This window comes from Sinocyclocheilus rhinocerous, unplaced genomic scaffold (genome assembly GCF_001515625.1).
Source record: "Sinocyclocheilus rhinocerous isolate Xijiao unplaced genomic scaffold, SAMN03320098_v1.1 scaffold591, whole genome shotgun sequence".
In the NCBI taxonomy this organism is placed as follows: domain Eukaryota; kingdom Metazoa; phylum Chordata; class Actinopteri; order Cypriniformes; family Cyprinidae; genus Sinocyclocheilus; species Sinocyclocheilus rhinocerous.
Window position 1 is genome coordinate 3,144,264 of NW_015641476.1, and position 18,735 is coordinate 3,162,998.

The 18,735-nt window shown below is 36.9% G+C and overlaps 2 protein-coding genes across 2 annotated transcripts; both read right to left on the minus strand.

Annotated features, from left to right (window-relative positions):
• Positions 1 to 850: 850 nt before the first annotated feature.
• Positions 851 to 2,344, minus strand: LOC107755123 (corticosteroid 11-beta-dehydrogenase isozyme 2-like; the record flags this gene model as incomplete). Its single annotated transcript, XM_016571821.1, has 1 exon — positions 851 to 2,344. A coding segment is annotated over one exon (432 nt), but the record flags the coding sequence as incomplete, so codon positions are not given.
• A 1,540-nt stretch (positions 2,345 to 3,884) lies between these two features.
• On the minus strand, positions 3,885 to 18,607 carry LOC107755122 (corticosteroid 11-beta-dehydrogenase isozyme 2-like). Its single transcript, XM_016571820.1, has 5 exons — positions 18,071 to 18,607; positions 9,174 to 9,386; positions 7,482 to 7,667; positions 6,175 to 6,312; positions 3,885 to 5,319 (listed from the first exon to the last, which is right to left on the minus strand). The coding sequence occupies exons 1-5, from the start codon at positions 18,342 to 18,344 to the stop codon at positions 4,889 to 4,891; spliced, it is 1,242 nt and encodes a 413-aa protein (XP_016427306.1). The 5' UTR covers positions 18,345 to 18,607; the 3' UTR covers positions 3,885 to 4,888.
• Between the last annotated feature and the right edge of the window lie 128 nt (positions 18,608 to 18,735).

Consider the following 18,735-nt stretch of genomic DNA (forward strand, 5'->3'; position numbering starts at 1 on the left):
CGTACAAGCGTATAACAGCAAAAACAAGCAAAAGCAAATTGAGCAATAAGCTGGGGTGTGCGGGACAGTTTCGGATTTTTAAACCGGGTGGCATAAAATGATTGGATTGCATGAACCAGGGCTTCATCCTCCGGGACAAAGAATGACAAGCTGGTGGACCAATGGAATCTGAAACACATACAAGCAGACTACAAACGCATCTTTATCATCATTATGTACGTAGCAGCATACGTTACAGTGGCGCTCATCCCATTTCCACCCTTCCCTCCTCTTTATGGTTTATTGCTATCCCAGTAACAGGCCTTATGCATGTTACTTAAATGTTGCATGTTTCTTAACTGTTTTGAACATTTGAACCCTGTTTTTGGGAAATTAGTTTCAGGACAATGGTAGCCCATGTAAGGGCACATTCCCCCCAAATGGCTGAATTTTCAGCAGTCATTTCTCCAATCTTCAGTGTCACATGATCTTTCAGAAATCATTCTAATATGCTCATTTTGTGCTCAAGAAAAATTTCTTATTACTATCAATGTTGAAAACAATTGTGCTGCTTAATATATGTGGAAACCATGATTTTTTTTTTCAAGATTCTTTGATGAATACAAAGTTCAAAATAACAGAAATAAAAATCTTCCGTGAATAGATACATTTAATGTACCTTTGCTGAATAGTTAAAATGTGCATTTTGGAAACTTTATACAGAAAAACTGTATCGCAAGTTCGCAACGAAAGATCAAGAAACCATGATTTTTTTTTTCGAAACAAACATTCTTGAACAAAGTTCAAAATAACAGAAATAAAAATCTTCCGTGAATAGATACATTTAATGTACCTTTGCTGAATAGTTAAAATGTGCATTTTGGAAACTTTATACAGAAAAACTGTATCGCAAGTTCGCAACGAAAGATCAAAATTTTTCTTGCTCTGTTATATCTGGCTTGTAAGACTCTGGCTTCATAACACAAACTGAAATTTGCAATTAGCATAGCTACATACAATTGCTAATTAACACAGCAGTAGTGGGTGGCTGGGTTTCAGTACAGTGATTAGAGAAGGTCATTTAGCATTGACAAAGATCTTTGACCAGCTAAAGGAAGCCATTGTTCATGTTCTCTGACAGGAAATACAAAAACACACAGATCGATTATTTAAAAAATCAACTTTAATATACTCTAAGAATGATCAAGTGAACAATTTACATTTTTTTCTGTTCTTTTTTTCCATATTTGTATAAAATTCACAGTTCAAGTGATTTATTTAAGAACAAAATGGCATAAATATGCCAACAAAAATGTGACATGGAAAAAATAAACAAATATAACAAATGCTAAAGGATGGAGTATAATACATTTAAAACATAACTTCTGTCTTTAGGAACCACTTCAGCCCATTGGTCACTTAAAAAAAAAATAAAAATTTACTTGAAGTTGCACTCTGACCAGTTTGACTCTGGTTTGATCATAGTAACATTATCATCAGCACCTCAGTGCAGTATGAAAAGAGAGTCTCAGATGTTTGGCTGTTAATGATCAATTTCAAATTTCACATCAAACTCAATTGAGGTGTCTCCATGGTGAACGCCTAGAATTGATGCCTTCTGCAGAATACATAAACCGTATGTTATCTGTTTGGATTTTGCCTCACCTGAGAACTTGTATTCACTATAAATATGGCCTGTGGGCATGACCTCTTTTTTATCATTATCTTCATGATGTTCAAGAGTGTCAACTGCCTTTTAAGAACTGGGTTTACCACAGATGATTTGGTGCAATTCAGTGATCCCCTCAAAATATTTCACAATATGTACAACAAAATGAAGACGAGAAAAGTAAAGTATACACAATGGAAACAAATCTCTAGAAGTAGATCACATTAGTTGTGCTAAAGGATGTTCTTACACTCTTTACCATAACTAATCGTTAATCTTTGTGAGGCTGTTGTTGTTGTTGTTGTTGTTCATGTTCTCCTTTATGCTGTTGTTATTGACGTTGAGGCTCAGGCCTTGTTGTTTCCTAAGGGCACGAGGCATCACTTTCTTCTGTACAAAGAGTTTCTGGAGGAACCTGTCACTGATGCTAAAAGGGAAGTAGCTGCAGATGAAGTACAAGAGCATTAAACCCGGCCCGGCGTAGTATCGCACCTGGGGTCGAGGAGAGAGGAGTGCGTCCACAATGGTGTTGATGACAGGGCTCAGATCCTCATTGGCTGTTTTTGCGTAACTCTGGAAGAGTTCCTTGGTCTCCAGCAGGTATTCATCCCCATATTCTTCTAGAAGGCTTGGGGGCAGGTTCTGGATCAGGTTCTTGTACTGTTTTTCCCAGTACTCTGTGTTACTGCTCTGCCCTGCAAGTTAAGGAAATGGCAGAAAGCATGATGCAACATGAATGTAGGGGAGAAATCAGTCCAGGACAGATTGGAGACATAAACAGGTCTGGGGACACTTTATTCAGTTATATATATTGTAATTTCAGACCTGCATTTGGCCGGACTATCTGTTCAGTCGGCGTGTGAAGAGAAGGACTCAAACCTAATGGATCCCTGAGGCTCAGATGTAAATAAACAACTCAAATGAGAACTTAACCGACGTGGCAGTTTTCTCTCAAGATGTAACCCATTTGTCTAAGAATATCTGATGGGCCCATTTACCAGGACACAGCAGTGGTGTTTTTAAGTTGCTTTTATATGTTTTATTAAGCGTCTGATAACAACATTAAAACTTAAAGTATATTTGCACTTTTTTCTTCTTCTTATATAATAATAAATACATAACTATAAAAACAAAGAATAAATAAAAAAGTATAAATATTTGTATATTTAAAGAACAATAATAAAATAATGTATTTTTAATAATGCAGTGTGTTTAGAAGGGGAGGAATTAAATGGCTCACTTCTTGCCTGTAGTTTAACTTGCAATACAGTGGGTACGGAAAGTATTCAGACCCCCTTAAATTTTTCACTCTTTGTTATATTGCAGCCATTTGCTAAAATCATTTAAGTTAATTTTTTTTCCTCATTAATGTACACACAGCACCCCATATTGACAGAAAAACACAGAATTGTTGACATTTTTGCAGATTTATTAAAAAACAAAAACTGAAATATCACATGGTCCTAAGTATATTGATGCACTAAAGTTTTTGAATACTTTATGAATAGTGGTTTAGTTGCAAGAAATTAAATATATTGAAACAAATCATAAATTGAATATTACCCCTAGCTTTGGATCAGAGTCATTGTTGAAACGATTATTTCAGTGATAAAGCATGAGTCTGTACCTGCTGCAGGTGTCCCAGGAAGACACCTCTCCCCTCAGCAGAGTACAGCTTATGGATGAAATCAGTGGTGTAGTGCTCATGACACTTCTCATTCCTAAAAATAGAGCAGTTTCACATTTACAGTCTCATTAAGCTGCTAAATCTCAAGCATAAAGCCACAAAATAAAAGAATAGTTCACCCAAAAATGAACATTTGTTGAAAATATCCTCCCCCCCTCAGGCCATCCAAACTGTAGATGAGTGTGTTTCTTCATCAGATTTGGAGAAATGTAGCATTGCATCAGTGTCTTTCCCCCCAAATGGCTGAATTTTCAGCAGTCATTACTCCAATCTTCAGTGTCACATGATCTTTCAGAAATCATTCTAATATGCTCATTTTGTGCTCAAGAAAAATTTCTTATTACTATCAATGTTGAAAACAATTGTGCTGCTTAATATATGTGGAAACCATGATTTTTTTTTTCAAGATTCTTTGATGAATACAAAGTTCAAAATAACAGAAATAAAAATCTTCCGTGAATAGATACATTTAATGTACCTTTGCTGAATAGTTAAAATGTGCATTTTGGAAACTTTATACAGAAAAACTGTATCGCAAGTTCGCAACGAAAGATCAACATTTTTCTTGCTCTGTTATATCTGGCTTGTAAGACTCTGGCTTCATAACACAAACTGAAATTTGCAATTAGCATAGCTACATACAATTGCTAATTAACACAGCAGTAGTGGGTGGCTGGGTTTCAGTACAGTGATTAGAGAAGGTCATTTAGCATTGACAAAGATCTTTGACCAGCTAAAGGAAGCCATTGTTCATGTTCTCTGACAGGAAATACAAAAACACACAGATCGATTATTTAAAAAATCAACTTTAATATACTCTAAGAATGATCAAGTGAACAATTTAAAACTTTTTTTGTTCTTTTTTCCATATTTGTATAAAATTCACAGTTTAAGTGATTTATTTTAGAACAAAATGGCATAAATACACCACAAAATGTGACATGGAAAAAAATAAACATAACAAATGCAAAACTATGGAGTAAAATACATTTTAAAAAGGACTTCTGACTTTAGGAACCACTTCAGCCCATTGGTCACTTAAAAAAAAAATAAAAATTTACTTGAAGTTGCACTCTGACCAGTTTGACTCTGGTTTGATCATAGTAACATTATCATCAGCACCTCAGTGCAGTATGAAAAGAGAGTCTCAGATGTTTGGCTGTTAATGATCAATTTCAAATTTCACATCAAACTCAATTGAGGTGTCTCCATGGTGAACGCCTAGAATTGATGCCTTCTGCAGAATACATAAACCGTATGTTATCTGTTTGGATTTTGCCTCACCTGAGAACTTGTATTCACTATAAATATGGCCTGTGGGCATGACCTCTTTTTTTATCATTATCTTCATGATGTTCAAGAGTGTCAACTGCCTTTTAAGAACTGGGTTTACCACAGATGATTTGGTGCAATTCAGTGATCCCCTCAAAATATTTCACAATATGTACAACAAAATGAAGACGAGAAAAGTAAAGTATACACAATGGAAACAAATCTCTAGAAGTAGATCACATTAGTTGTGCTAAAGGATGTTCTTACACTCTTTACCATAACTAATCGTTAATCTTTGTGAGGCTGTTGTTGTTGTTGTTGTTGTTCATGTTCTCCTTTATGCTGTTGTTATTGACGTTGAGGCTCAGGCCTTGTTGTTTCCTAAGGGCACGAGGCATCACTTTCTTCTGTACAAAGAGTTTCTGGAGGAACCTGTCACTGATGCTAAAAGGGAAGTAGCTGCAGATGAAGTACAAGAGCATTAAACCCGGCCCGGCGTAGTATCGCACCTGGGGTCGAGGAGAGAGGAGTGCGTCCACAATGGTGTTGATGACAGGGCTCAGATCCTCATTGGCTGTTTTTGCGTAACTCTGGAAGAGTTCCTTGGTCTCCAGCAGGTATTCATCCCCATATTCTTCTAGAAGGCTTGGGGGCAGGTTCTGGATCAGGTTCTTGTACTGTTTTTCCCAGTACTCTGTGTTACTGCTCTGCCCTGCAAGTTAAGGAAATGGCAGAAAGCATGATGCAACATGAATGTAGGGGAGAAATCAGTCCAGGACAGATTGGAGACATAAACAGGTCTGGGGACACTTTATTCAGTTATATATATTGTAATTTCAGACCTGCATTTGGCCGGACTATCTGTTCAGTCGGCGTGTGAAGAGAAGGACTCAAACCTAATGGATCCCTGAGGCTCAGATGTAAATAAACAACTCAAATGAGAACTTAACCGACGTGGCAGTTTTCTCTCAAGATGTAACCCATTTGTCTAAGAATATCTGATGGGCCCATTTACCAGGACACAGCAGTGGTGTTTTTAAGTTGCTTTTATATGTTTTATTAAGCGTCTGATAACAACATTAAAACTTAAAGTATATTTGCACTTTTTTCTTCTTCTTTTGATATAATCATAAATACATAACTATAAAAACAAAGAATAAATAAAAAAGTATAAATATTTGTATATTTAAAGAACAATAATAAAATAATGTATTTTTAATAATGCAGTGTGTTTAGAAGGGGAGGAATTAAATGGCTCACTTCTTGCCTGTAGTTTAACTTGCAATATGTTATAAACCAAAATCTATAAACCAGTTCATTGAACTAGATGTTAAAAAGGTCATCTGCAGTTTATACACCAAATCGTCCATATAAGTGTCCTTAGACCTTGTCAGGCAATTTGCCTGAACACTGTGTGTTTTATGATAGCAGAAAGTCTAAATTTCATCAAATTACAACCACTGTGACATGACTAGAGATCGGCAGTATACAGATAGGTGAATCATCAAACTGGAAGTATACAATATTTTGGTATATGTAACTTGGTCATTGTAAAAATGTTAATCACCTGTCTTAAAGGCAGAGGGTAAGATGGTGGAGACTTTGACACCCCATGGCTCCAGCTCATGACGAAGTGTGCTGATAAAAAGATTCAGAGCAGCTTTTGAAGCCCCGTACGATGCCAAACAAGGGAAGGGATGCTCACCTGCAGAAACAAACATATCTCAATCACAATTTACAGCACTGCATATCCTTGAACATTTTAACGAGCAGGCTGATACGATAAAGGCTGTAAAAACTACGTAAGAAGAGCTACCACATTACTGTTTTTTTTTACCACATTACTGTCACGTTGCCTGAGAACTGGTAAAGCCACAATGAAGACCGTTATGGGACGCATTCCAAAAGTCCAGAAATTGTGGTGTTTTTTGGCTGAGGGAGTGTTATTCATTGTAGGGGTAATAAAGATGTAAGAAAAAAAAAAAAGCTGGATTGTAGCCAGGACAATCATCAGTTTAACGGTGGAAACCAAGCAGCTCTGTGGAGGTTAATTGCAGATTGTGACTGTTTATAAAACGTGTAATTTTGCCTCAAGACTTTGCAGAAGAAAAGGGCTTATGTTCAAATCACTGGGAGGATGTACGGGATGTTTTAAGACAACAGGCCTCCTGTAAGCCCTCTGAGAGAACGACTGTTCATCTGTATTGTGACAGTAGCATCTGCTGCTCATGACAGCTAAAACATTTTGTTTTCCTCTACAGTGAGACTGCAATGATGGAGACATCTTTATTTAAAAGGGCTGTGCGCCAGAGTTTACAGAGAACTCAACAGCGTCCTGCTCCAGGCTGTTACTCATAGTAACACACTGTTTTGGCACAATGGCAGTAAACAAATGGAGATAAAATCAGGGGAGTCAGGCAAAGCTAAAAGCACACTGATTTTCCCAACTGTGAATTCCAGCATGAGCTTGAGCAGAGAGCTGCTCTCGGTTGAAATTGTTAGTGGACACTTGAGAAGGAAGGAAAACAGGTGGATTACAGTTTGGGCTCCGATTAGTGTTTGGTTAGGTGTGATAAAGCCAGATGGAAGGCGTAAAATAAACATCTGAGTGACAGAGATTCATTTATAAGCGCTGGCAGCTTTATGTGGATGGCAGAGAGACTTCTAATTAGATTTAGCACTGAAACAAGAACCTGCAAATACTCATAAAAGTGTCATCATGCGTACAATTTAATTTACTCGTTCTTTTCTGTTTCTTTTATTAGTGATGAAGTCTGAGTAGAGTGGCTTGGATATATAATATCTGTATAAAAGATCTAGCTGAATGGTTAGAGCTCACGTGTATGTTTACGTGTACGTGTACGTGTACAGTACCCGAAGGGCTGGAGATTGTCACAATCCTGCCTTTAGCCTGTCTGAGAAGTGGCAGGAAGGTTCTGGTGACAGTGAGTGTTCCAAAGAAGTTGACCTCCATGCATCCTCTGTAGTTGGACATCAGGGAGAGCTCAGCATCCCCAACATTCACACACAATCCAGCATTATTAACAAGCCCCCACAAACCTAGAGAAAAGAAAACATGCATAGGTATAATATACTGTAGATTACTTTCTGTTTTATGCTGTAATTATGAATTTTAACAAACTGGGAGCACTGACATTTTTTATGAATTAACCACAATTCATTTGGTCATTTTAGAAGTTGGAATACATTCAAGGTAACAGGTACAGACCACTTGGATGTTTGCTGGTTGAGAACCTCCGCTCTTAAGTGACAGTTGCTGAAGCAAAACTGCAAAATTGTCATTCATTGTGTTGGTCATCACATTTTTAAAAAATATCTGCATTGGTCTGAACTTGTGACACCTAAGTGTACAAATGTGCTGGATGTGTTTATTGTCTTTAGCACCATCAGAACACATGGTTCAGAATACAGCACATTTTCAACCCTGTCTAATGGATTGTTCAAGAACATCTGGAGAATCACAGAGATACAGAGTGGCTTAGTACAGAGGGATTGAGTGATCTGGGTTTTATCTGCTGATATTGCATAGAATTGTTTGTGATGACAGCATGTGATTTATATTAACATTATTATACATAGAGATTGAGTTAGTTAAGAAATCTTAAAAATAAAGGTTCTTTATTGGGATTTATGGTTCCATGAAGAACCTTTAACATCCATGGAAACTTTCCATGGCACAAAAGGTTCTTTGTAGATGAAAAAGTTATTCACACAATATTTTTTTTTACTGTCTTTAAAGAATTGTTCAAGGTCCTTTCGGGAACCCAAAATGGTTATTCTATGGCATGACTGTGAAACCCTTCTTATGGAAACTTTATTTTTGTGAGTGTATAAGGGGAAAAAAACTAAATTTGCAAAACTATATCAGATATTAAGATATACTGTATGAGCATTCAAATATGTCCTCACTTTTCCCTTAGCTTAGCATCTAAATTGAGGAGAATAAGGAATAAAATACTGAACTAGTGACTTTGAGTTTTGAAAAAGGCAGCATGGAAAAATACCGTTTTTTTTTTTTCTGAAAAAAAAAAAAGTCATAAGCCACCTGGCGCTGTGGTGTGTATGTTTGAAAATAAAACAGCCCCTTGATGAACTGCCAAATTATACACCACCCTTCCACCCCATCCCCTCCTCTTCCCAACACTTTCTCTGAGATTAAACATCCACGTTGGTCACGTACAAACAAACAAACAAAAAATGCTCGCACACTACATACACATACCTGACTACGCTGAATCTCTTGTAAAGTAAACAGCACTGACAAAAAATGTGCCCATGGAGCACAAATGAATTGATTTATTTGACCTACTTTAAAGGTAATTCAATGAGGTGCTTTGTTGATAGCATGGTTCCAAAGCTGGTTCAACAGAAACGTTAATGGAAACCACAAGCTGGTTAAAGTTTATTCAGGGCAACCAAAAGTTGCTGGCAGTTTTCTGATATACGAACATTCATACAGGGGTATTTTATGTTCATTGTGTTCAAACATGTTGGAGTGTTATTGTGTGTGTGTATTTCTGGCATAGTGCAAGAGTAAATCCTCACCTCTCATGCCAAGTTTAGCCTTGGTGTCGAGCAGGGCTTGCTGTACCTGCTGAGGCTGGGTGATGTCTACCTGCAGGAGGGTAAGGCGTGATGAACAGACTCTGCGCAAGTGCTTGGCTCCCTCTCCATCCAGGTTCAATACAGTTGCGAACACTTCAAACCCCATGGCATCTAACCGCTTTGCTGTAGCATTACCAAACCCTGAATCACAACCTACAGAGACAGGGGAAAGAAACATGAGAATGGTATGCCAATATATTACAATCCAAATACTCTAGTCTAAATACTCACATTTTGGCAAAATTTCCCAGTAATTTCACTTAAATGGCATCTTACGCAAGACCACATCAATATTATCATCACCCTAATAGCTGTTTTGGATTCCTTTTTGAACACTTAAGCCAGTTTTAGGAAACTTTCTTGTATGGAACAAGAGTGAAAACTTGATGAGGATGCATCGTCAACATTGGTAAAATGTATTGTAATCTCAATACTATGACCTCAGCAAAATCAGAACAGTACAACAGGAAACAAAAATACAATTATATAAAGTCTTCACCCCACATCAAGTAGCATGATAGTATGACGCATCAATCTCTGAAACACGACTCTCTTATCTCTTTACTAGATTACACACCTGAAAGAGATATTGGTGTTAGTGAACTTCGATTTGAGGACTTTGTGGTTTGGGAGCTTTATTACTAAAATGATAAAAATGCAATTTAGGACTCAGTGTGTTAGAAACAAATGCAGCCATGGTTACAAATGCATGCACATGATTTTGATATCTGACACTCACACACACATTTACAGAAGTGGTGGCAGGGAACGGCACATTAATAAGGAAATTTAACATCTGATCTTTATGAGGGTCATTTGAGTACAAATAATGTATAAATCCACAGGAACTTTACCCTCAACACGCAGAAGAATGCTGAAAAAAAGGAGAGTAACTGTAGACTTTCTGTTTTTTTCTTTTCTACCCCTGATGTGCATGTTGTTCTTGAAACTGAATGCCAGTGCACTACAGATTCTGGAAACAAAAGTGACATGAATAGACAAACAGACATAAAGATTTCTCTCAATGTGAGGTCTACAACATAATTGAACTGCTGGGCTTTAGAAATGAATGTTTTCTGTGAGTGCCAGGTTTTATAATCTTTGTTCTTTTAAAAAGGTATTGTTAGGAATTTTGTTTCCATCCAAACTAAACTTATTCCATTCTGTGTCTCTTTAGGTTGGCAGGGATGTCAAAGTTGTAAACCTAAAATAATAATAATAAAATTGTAATGCACGAAAATGTTTATACACTGTCCAATGGTCTGTGGCCTCACTTTTCACCTCTAATTTGTGAATGTGTGGCAAACAATTATATACCAGTTATGATAACAGCAGTTAGTGTCCAGGGAGAACAAACACACAAAAACAATCACACCTCTGCATTTAAAGCAAGTGTTATCTCAAGGTCCTCTGAGGACATGCACATATCTGTCAGTACACTAGCTGGGCCCTCGCTTTGTCAGTGTGATATCCATAACAGATCCACAAAGTATTTTTCAATAAACACGAAGAGCCTGCAGAAGAATGGGGGAGCTAAGAATACAGTAATCAAGACTAACAGATTTTAGCTGATTATGATGATGATTATTATTAATAAATTATGCCATTGTTGAGATAAATGTACCTACCTGGCCATTTAACTTTTTATCACCACTCTTCATATTTATTTATTTATTTATTTTTAATATTGCCCAGGTCAGTTATTCCCAGCCATGTTCCCCAGCTGGTACTTAAGATGGTTCCCGATAATTCCAATTCTGGTAATTCTAATTCTTAGGTAATGCTAGGAACTATGTGGAAAAAAATTGTACTTTCCATAAACTAGTGAAAGCCAAAAAGATGATCACACAGGGAAATCTGCATATTAGTTCTAATGTTTTTCCAAGTCGCATATCAATGTGCCAAATTTCAAACTGCACCATACTGTGACTATTCATGCCTCGAAAAATGTCTGTACTGCTTTTGATGCAACATTCCAAGGTACTAGATTTGCACAAGTAAACAAAATTACACTGTTTGATCACAAATTATTTTTTGTTAAAAAAGTCAAAACATGGGTAAAAAACATCATAACGTCAAATATAAATATAAGCACTCTGAAACGAAAGCAAGAGCACCCTCAGATGATAATGTAATATAATATTATTCGTGAAACAGATTTAGCAAACGCTCCATGTTTTTTGAGACTCTGCTCCGGAGAACGTGAAATGTTCCTTTTTACAGCGTGTTCTTGCAGAAGTGAGAAATGTAGCTAATCACACGCATGTTTGTTGATCTCTAGAACGCAATGACCAATCAGAGGTGTTTAAAGCTGCAGTCCGTAAGTTTTGCCTCTTTGTCGCCATCTCTATTTGAAACCTGCAATTGCAGTAACTTGCGGAATTATTTTCATTACGTGGTTGTGCTCCAACACCAGCTCCAGCGCGGATGAATCTAATGTTTTGAGGTGAATGTGTGGCTGCCAGTCACCACACCGGTGTGGATACTGTACTTAGGAATCACAGATTCTCGCCTACGTCTTGGAATATATGACCCAAATGAGCATTTTCACCAGATATTGTCATCAGAACAAGTAAGTAACAAGTCTGCCACGTTTGTTCTGACCAACTGAGGATAAGAAGCATTACAATAAATCGCGCTACCAATGGTGATTAAATCTAACGATCAATTAGCTCATATCACATCAAACCGTGCAAATTATTATTATTGTTATACTTTGTTCTCAAATTGTTAATGTTAACAACATCAGCATTGCGTGACTATGTGTATGTAGTGTGTATTAGCCTGTAGATTTCAATTTCTGCACAGTAATCCAATTGTCATACCATTCGAATTTCATATTAAGAAATTCTTTTAACCCAAAAGGCAAATTATTCTTCCTTTGAACTGGTTCTCTTTAAAATACAAATCTTGTGTAATCCCAGGCTATCTGTAATCAGAAGCACATTTAAAACTGGAATAATTTAATTTCAGTCACATGTGTTTCATAAACACATAATCCTTTCTGGATTACAATCCGCCATCAAAATGATAAATGTTAATGATAAATTCTAACTGCTGTGAGAGAAGGCTAACGATCCGCCACCTGCAGGATCCTCACATGCGATAGCCCACTAGCCGGGACAACTTCTTTATGTTTACAGAAGTGACGTAATGATGCAGTGCCATGCTCGAATTTCCCCCAAAAACCTCCCTGTACCACTCAAATTAGAAAACATTATTATAAGCTAACCGTTGTGAATCGGGCTAAAGTAAGGTGATAGTTTTGAACACTGGCTGGTTATGTACTTGCTTAAATATTGATTTCGGATCATTTTTAACCAAAAAAAGTTACGGACTACAGCTTTAAGTTAGAATCAATCACTGCTCCAAACGCCTGAGTTTTTGTTCGAAGTGCTGCCTGCTCTCTCGCTAATCCTCTCTCACAACTACATGACGTAAGTAAACGATTCATTGTGCAGTGTAGATAACTTTATTGATTTTAATGGAACGTTGTGAGATCACAAACTTAAATGAGTGACAGCTTTTTAGTGATTGTAAAGTGAGTGGTCTTTCGCGCTTACGAGACTATCAGTCTATGGAGGCTATAGCTAAACCACAGAATAAAAGTATTGTTTTTCATGCAAGAGGACCGACGGCCAGTTACACGCTGCAAAATTTTGGAAATTACATCTACATATAAATGCGTGATTCACTCCCAAAACTGCAATCGACAGTGATACAAGCATGGGACAAAATTATGGCATGTCAAAATAGATGTGCACAATGTAAATGCAGACTAATAGATTACTAAAAAAATATTCATAGCCTATTAATATATTTTTACAATTCCATTCCAATTATTTGTAAAAGCAATGACTTGTAAATAATCTTAAATGTCTCAATGTACATTGCTGTTCTTGTTATGGTGGAGCAGAGCCGTTGCTTAGGCCTATATTACATCTGCCTCAATTTTAGTGACTCAATAATTTGATTCTTAACTGTCCATCTAAAAATAAAATGTGAAGTTTGAAATCTAAAGCTAAAGTTCAAGTAAATGTGTATTTGTCCATTGACTGTACAATTTAAATGTGAATTTTTAATAAACTTGTAATTCAAGTTAAATAGTTAATTGTCCAATCCAATTGTCCATTGATTAGTAAAATTAAAATGAATGACTCTGCAAATTCATTAAAATAATTTACAACAACTGCAAACAATAAATGAATTGTGATTTTTATCGTAACATTTTGATTTTGATGCATAAATGTCAGTTTTAACAATGAAAAGTAATATTACAGACAGTGATGCATCTAGAACAACAATAATGTGCATAGTTCTTCTGATCTACTTAATATAACTTCTTAATCATATGGTTAGTTTCTATTAATATCGAAGGTTATATGCTTAATAGCTATTGTATTGGGGGTCCCTGCTCCATGTTTCTATCACCTAAGGGGTCCTTGCCCTGAAAAAGACCCCTGATGTAATGTATTATTTTCTGTTTTCATCAGTCTGACTAAAATATACACTTATACACTGATAAAAATTTTCATTTTAGATGTTGACAGTAAAAACAGAGCTTATGTATGTTGTGCATTAAATAATCCCATGTGCTACATAGTGCATTCTATTGTATTATTTGCAATTATAATCTGCTAAATGAAATATGAGGAATACATTCAAAAGTATTTGGTGGTGATGTATAGCTTGAGGTCTGTCAACATCTCATTTGTGCATCTGTGCTCAATGAATCCTCTCTGAACTCTGGCCCCACGATGCCACACTTAGGCCTAAACCTTCCTTATCTGTTTAACCTCTTCACCCGACTTGACCAATGGCAAGAATACCAAAGGTGTCCCTCCCCTACCTTTTTCTCCAAATATTTACCATGTGCTGTTATGGAACATTGATATGGGTATTATTAGACATCTCGGGTCTAGCATATCTCATCCCACACTCAACTGGCCTGCATTCTGGAGTTGCTCCAGGGACATTGGGTAAGGAAAAGGCCTGCCAGAGCCCTGATGAGCCACTTTTGAATTCCCACACACACATGTGATTGCAGTGAAGCCCACAGGGCTTGGAGGACAGTCGGTACTGACACTGTGTGCTGATCAGCGAAGCAATATGTGGAACTTCCCTGGCCTCAGCAAAAAAGAGCTAAACAAGAAACAGGGAAGGTGACTGAGAGACAATGAAGCAGAAACGAGGCAGACACACATGTATACTATAGTGGTCCAAAAATGTGCAGGACACTTTACGACCCTTAAAAATGCCTGAATGGCATTGCAATAGATGCAAAATATCAAACCAATTGGCATCTGCAAACAAATAATGCTAGACTTTTAGAACTAACTTCACTTTTTTTTTTTTTTTTTTTTAACAATCAATTACTATAAAAGTATTAAAATTAAACAATATTTATACATTTATAAATGTCTAAATACTATTTTGTAATAGAGTATATACAAAATATAAGAAAATAATAATAATAATAAGAAGAAATTATTAATAATATATGACATTTATACACTCTAAGACATTTACAAACATTCTAAGTGTAGCTTAAGTGTCTAAATAAATACTATTTTGGAGATGTGTATATGCAGAATATAAAAAAATAAGAAAAATATAAGAAAATATAACAACAACAATAATACTACAAAAAAATATATAATTAAAATTCTATATCATCTATACACTTTTAAGTGTAGCTTAAGTGTCTAAATAAATAATTTATTTATCTAAATAATATTTGGGACCAAGGTATATACATCTTTCGCCTCACTCACTTGTGAGCTCACATGCAAGACCTGAGTGGCTCGCATTCAGGTCTCTGAATAATATGGGATTAATCGTGCTTTCTCCTGCTGTCTTCAGCATGTAAACACAATGGAGTGTGCCTCATGCTAAGTGATCAGATTTCCCACTGCCCTTCATCACACATACAGACTAATGTCACTTGGTACTTAGTAGCTCATTTACAGATCCGGATTGACGTCATACTTTTCATAGAAATGTTGGGTTCTGAATGAATTATACACTGATTTGCCTAATTCTTACAAATCTCCATAACTCAATTGGGGATAGTCTAAAGATGCAAATGTTAGTGCGGACAGATGAAGAGATGAGAGCGTGTGTTTATTTAACACTAGAAGTTCACACGCTCGTGGTGCTAAAACCTGGTGTTAATCACAGCTTAGTTCAGTCATCATGATTCACTGGCAATGTGAAATTGAGAGAAAGCGACATATAGCAAGATGTGAATACACAGTTTTAAGTTTTGGCTATGCAGTATTTACAGGGTATCATCAAAGTTAAAAGAAGGAAGAACGTAAATGTGTGTGCTGTTCTCTTTATTGGGCAATTTATGGAAATCCTCCTTAGCAATAAAAATGTTTTAATTAAAGAAAGCCGGCTTCATTATGTAGAAAGGAAATATTCTTTGAGGAACAGACGCCTCTGATTAATTAGAAATCAGGATTACAGAAGTTTATATGTTGGGAGTTCTGGCATAGTGGACAACACACTTCAACATTATATTTCCAAAGCTGGTGATTAACATGTACAAGGTGTACTGGCCTTGTAGTCTATAGGCGATTTTCCAGCTTGACTCTATCCAAACTAACGACTTTAGTTTGTGTAGTCAGCCAATTCTGTAACCTTAACCCCCTGCCTCACAGCATTTCAAGCCCTGACTGTGCCTTTCTGCTGGCTTTGTAAGAGGTTTACAGGTTTTCCACTTTCATTTGGTTTTTGGCATAAGAGTGATGCCTTAGAGCTTTGAGAAGGGTAATTTAAGAAAATATAATGTCCATCAGAAATATTACTTAAAAGTACAATACCATGTCATTACATGCTAGCTGGTAGTATGGAAACAAAGACAAGAAAATGAAGAAAAACATAATCAAGTAGTGTGCTCTTTGCCAACCTCAGAAGCTCATGCTGGTTCTGTGTACGTGTATTAAAACAAGCAATGAAGGGGGTTGATTGGGTTGCTGGTTACCGTGCCAATAGACGGCAGACAGCTTTGGGGGATTTATGGAACCCATATGAGTTAGTTCTGAGAAACCCACGTCCATCAAAGGGACATAAGCTGCCTTGGAGTAACCGAATTAATTTAAACCCCTTGCCCTGCTAAGTGAACCAACTGAAGGGAAATGGACATGCCTGTTTGTTTATCATGGCAGCTTAAGGAAAAAAAAAAAACTTGACACGGTCAAAAATTAACTGACAATAACAGTTTAACTATATAAAATTATTAACAGAAAAACTTTCCTTTAATTGTTTGGGCAGTCAACCTAAAGAGTGTGAAGGAAATTTTTATTCTGAAAGCCCAGGGTAATAATAAAGTATGCAGACATACAAGTGTGATACATATATTATACACATGCATACATACATATATAGTACATATCATTTACTCAAACTCATCAGGGTTCATCTTGGTCTTGCACCTCTCAGTTTTTTAAATTTTGTGGTTTGACTCAGTTGCAGAAAAGGCTGAATAATAGGTAATCAAGAACATCTATTGAAGGAGCTTATGATCCAGATTAAACAGGAGTTCTAAAACAGCTTAACAGTCAAATAGTAATAGTAATAAATCAATACATAACTACCTTTATTCCTCAAGGTCTGAACCAGCAATTCCACAGTGTTGGTGAGATTCTTTCTAAGAGCTGCTGGTTGCAGATCTCATGCATGTACACATACAAACTTCCTTTCGACACTCATTGTTTTGATATTGAGCTAATATAATTGTCTATTATTTTGTATGTGTAAGAAGCCATAAACCAAAACCAGTTTTAAAATCTTGGTGACTGGATGAAGTGTGCAATGTACTTGATGACAGAATTTTTTTTTTTTTGAGTGAAATATTCCTTTAAAGCAGTACACTCAGTGCAACTGCAGAAGCCTCAAAGAGCACTTAAAGAAGCAGTTTCCAAAGGTGCAAGTGGAGAAATACAGCTGTAATTTGTAAATGAGCTTTAAGTATACCACCAGGTACAACACAGCAGCTCTTTGATTTGTTTCATGGCTTACACTGCATTTTTGTTGCATAAGATCATTTAACTTAGAATCAGATTAGCTCAGCCAATTAAGAAAAAGCCAAATCATCTTAGAGTACTCCATAGTTCACCGGCAGGACACAATAAAGGTTAACACACAACACATCAGATAGATAAGACAATCATAATGCATATCTTACAAATGCCACTCAAACTTGGCTTAGCTTGAATAGAAAGACACATGACCAATATAATTTAAGTCGTACCACGTGTTTTCCTCATTGCCATAAAATATGGGTCAATACTGATACAGAGCTGAACATTACATCCAATTTAGCTTGATATGGTCAATGGATAGAGAAGGTTGTTTTACAAAGTACAAGATGTTCTGAATCAAGATCTACGGTACTCAAACATAAGACAGGATGTTTTGGTGAGCAGAAGTGACTGATCAGGAGAGTAATTAATATGGGACTTCCCATACAAAATCATAGCATGTGCTGACAAGAAGTGTACAAATTTGTTGTTCGTTCAGTCACAATGCAGATGTCACAATGCATCCTCATTTTACCTCTTAAAGTTACTGAATCACTAGACACAAAAACAACAGTAATCTTAATATAATTGTGGCAATTTTGCACAACAGAATCCACCCAGCATGACCTACATTTCCCATCTGTTTGTACACTCTCTGCTTATCAATTCACGTGCATTTCAGGTCAATACATAATGATCCTCTGAGTCAGCCACGAAATGAAAAGATAAAGAAATGCTAAACTATGACACATGCCTATTCATTTTATGCCCTAATTATGTTTTTGTTCTACTTCTTTGGTTTGTTCTTACCTGTGATGAAGACAGCCTTGCCTTCAACTGGCAGGAAGGGTTTGGGGGTGGCCCACGTAAAGTACAGCCAGCAGGAAACACAGAGGACCAATCTTGCAAGCACAGCGGGCATGCAGAGGGCACACAGTCTTTCCACCAGCAGAGTGGCACCCAGCCATGCCACCACTGAGGGCATGGCAACGATATGGAATGCCAGAAACTTCTTCACCGCTCCACCAACAAGGATGGACATTACGCCGATGTAAATCCAGAAAGACACTGCACAATCTTCCATTGTACAACAGGTGGAAATGCTTTGTACTCTCTCCCTGCCTCTTTTCTTTTTCTTTCTGTCTCTCTTATACTGACTCTGGCACCTTTCCCTCGTTGTCCTCTCCCTCTCTCTTTATCACTGTCTCTTTCTCAAGTGGGATCACACTTACAAATGAGCAACCATGTGCCTACTCGGTTCCCTACAATCTCAAGCTCAGGCAGGCTACACACAGATCTCACACATTCCAACTCTGAGTAGGATAGTAAGACCTAGTGAACAGATTCGTCTGACTGCGTGTGTGTATATATAGTGTACTCTGCAGGAGAGGGGAGGGACTATGCTCAAGCAGATGTAATCAAAGCCCAATGGCCAAAGCTTTGCAACATTTCTCGTAACACCCCCCCCCAGCATA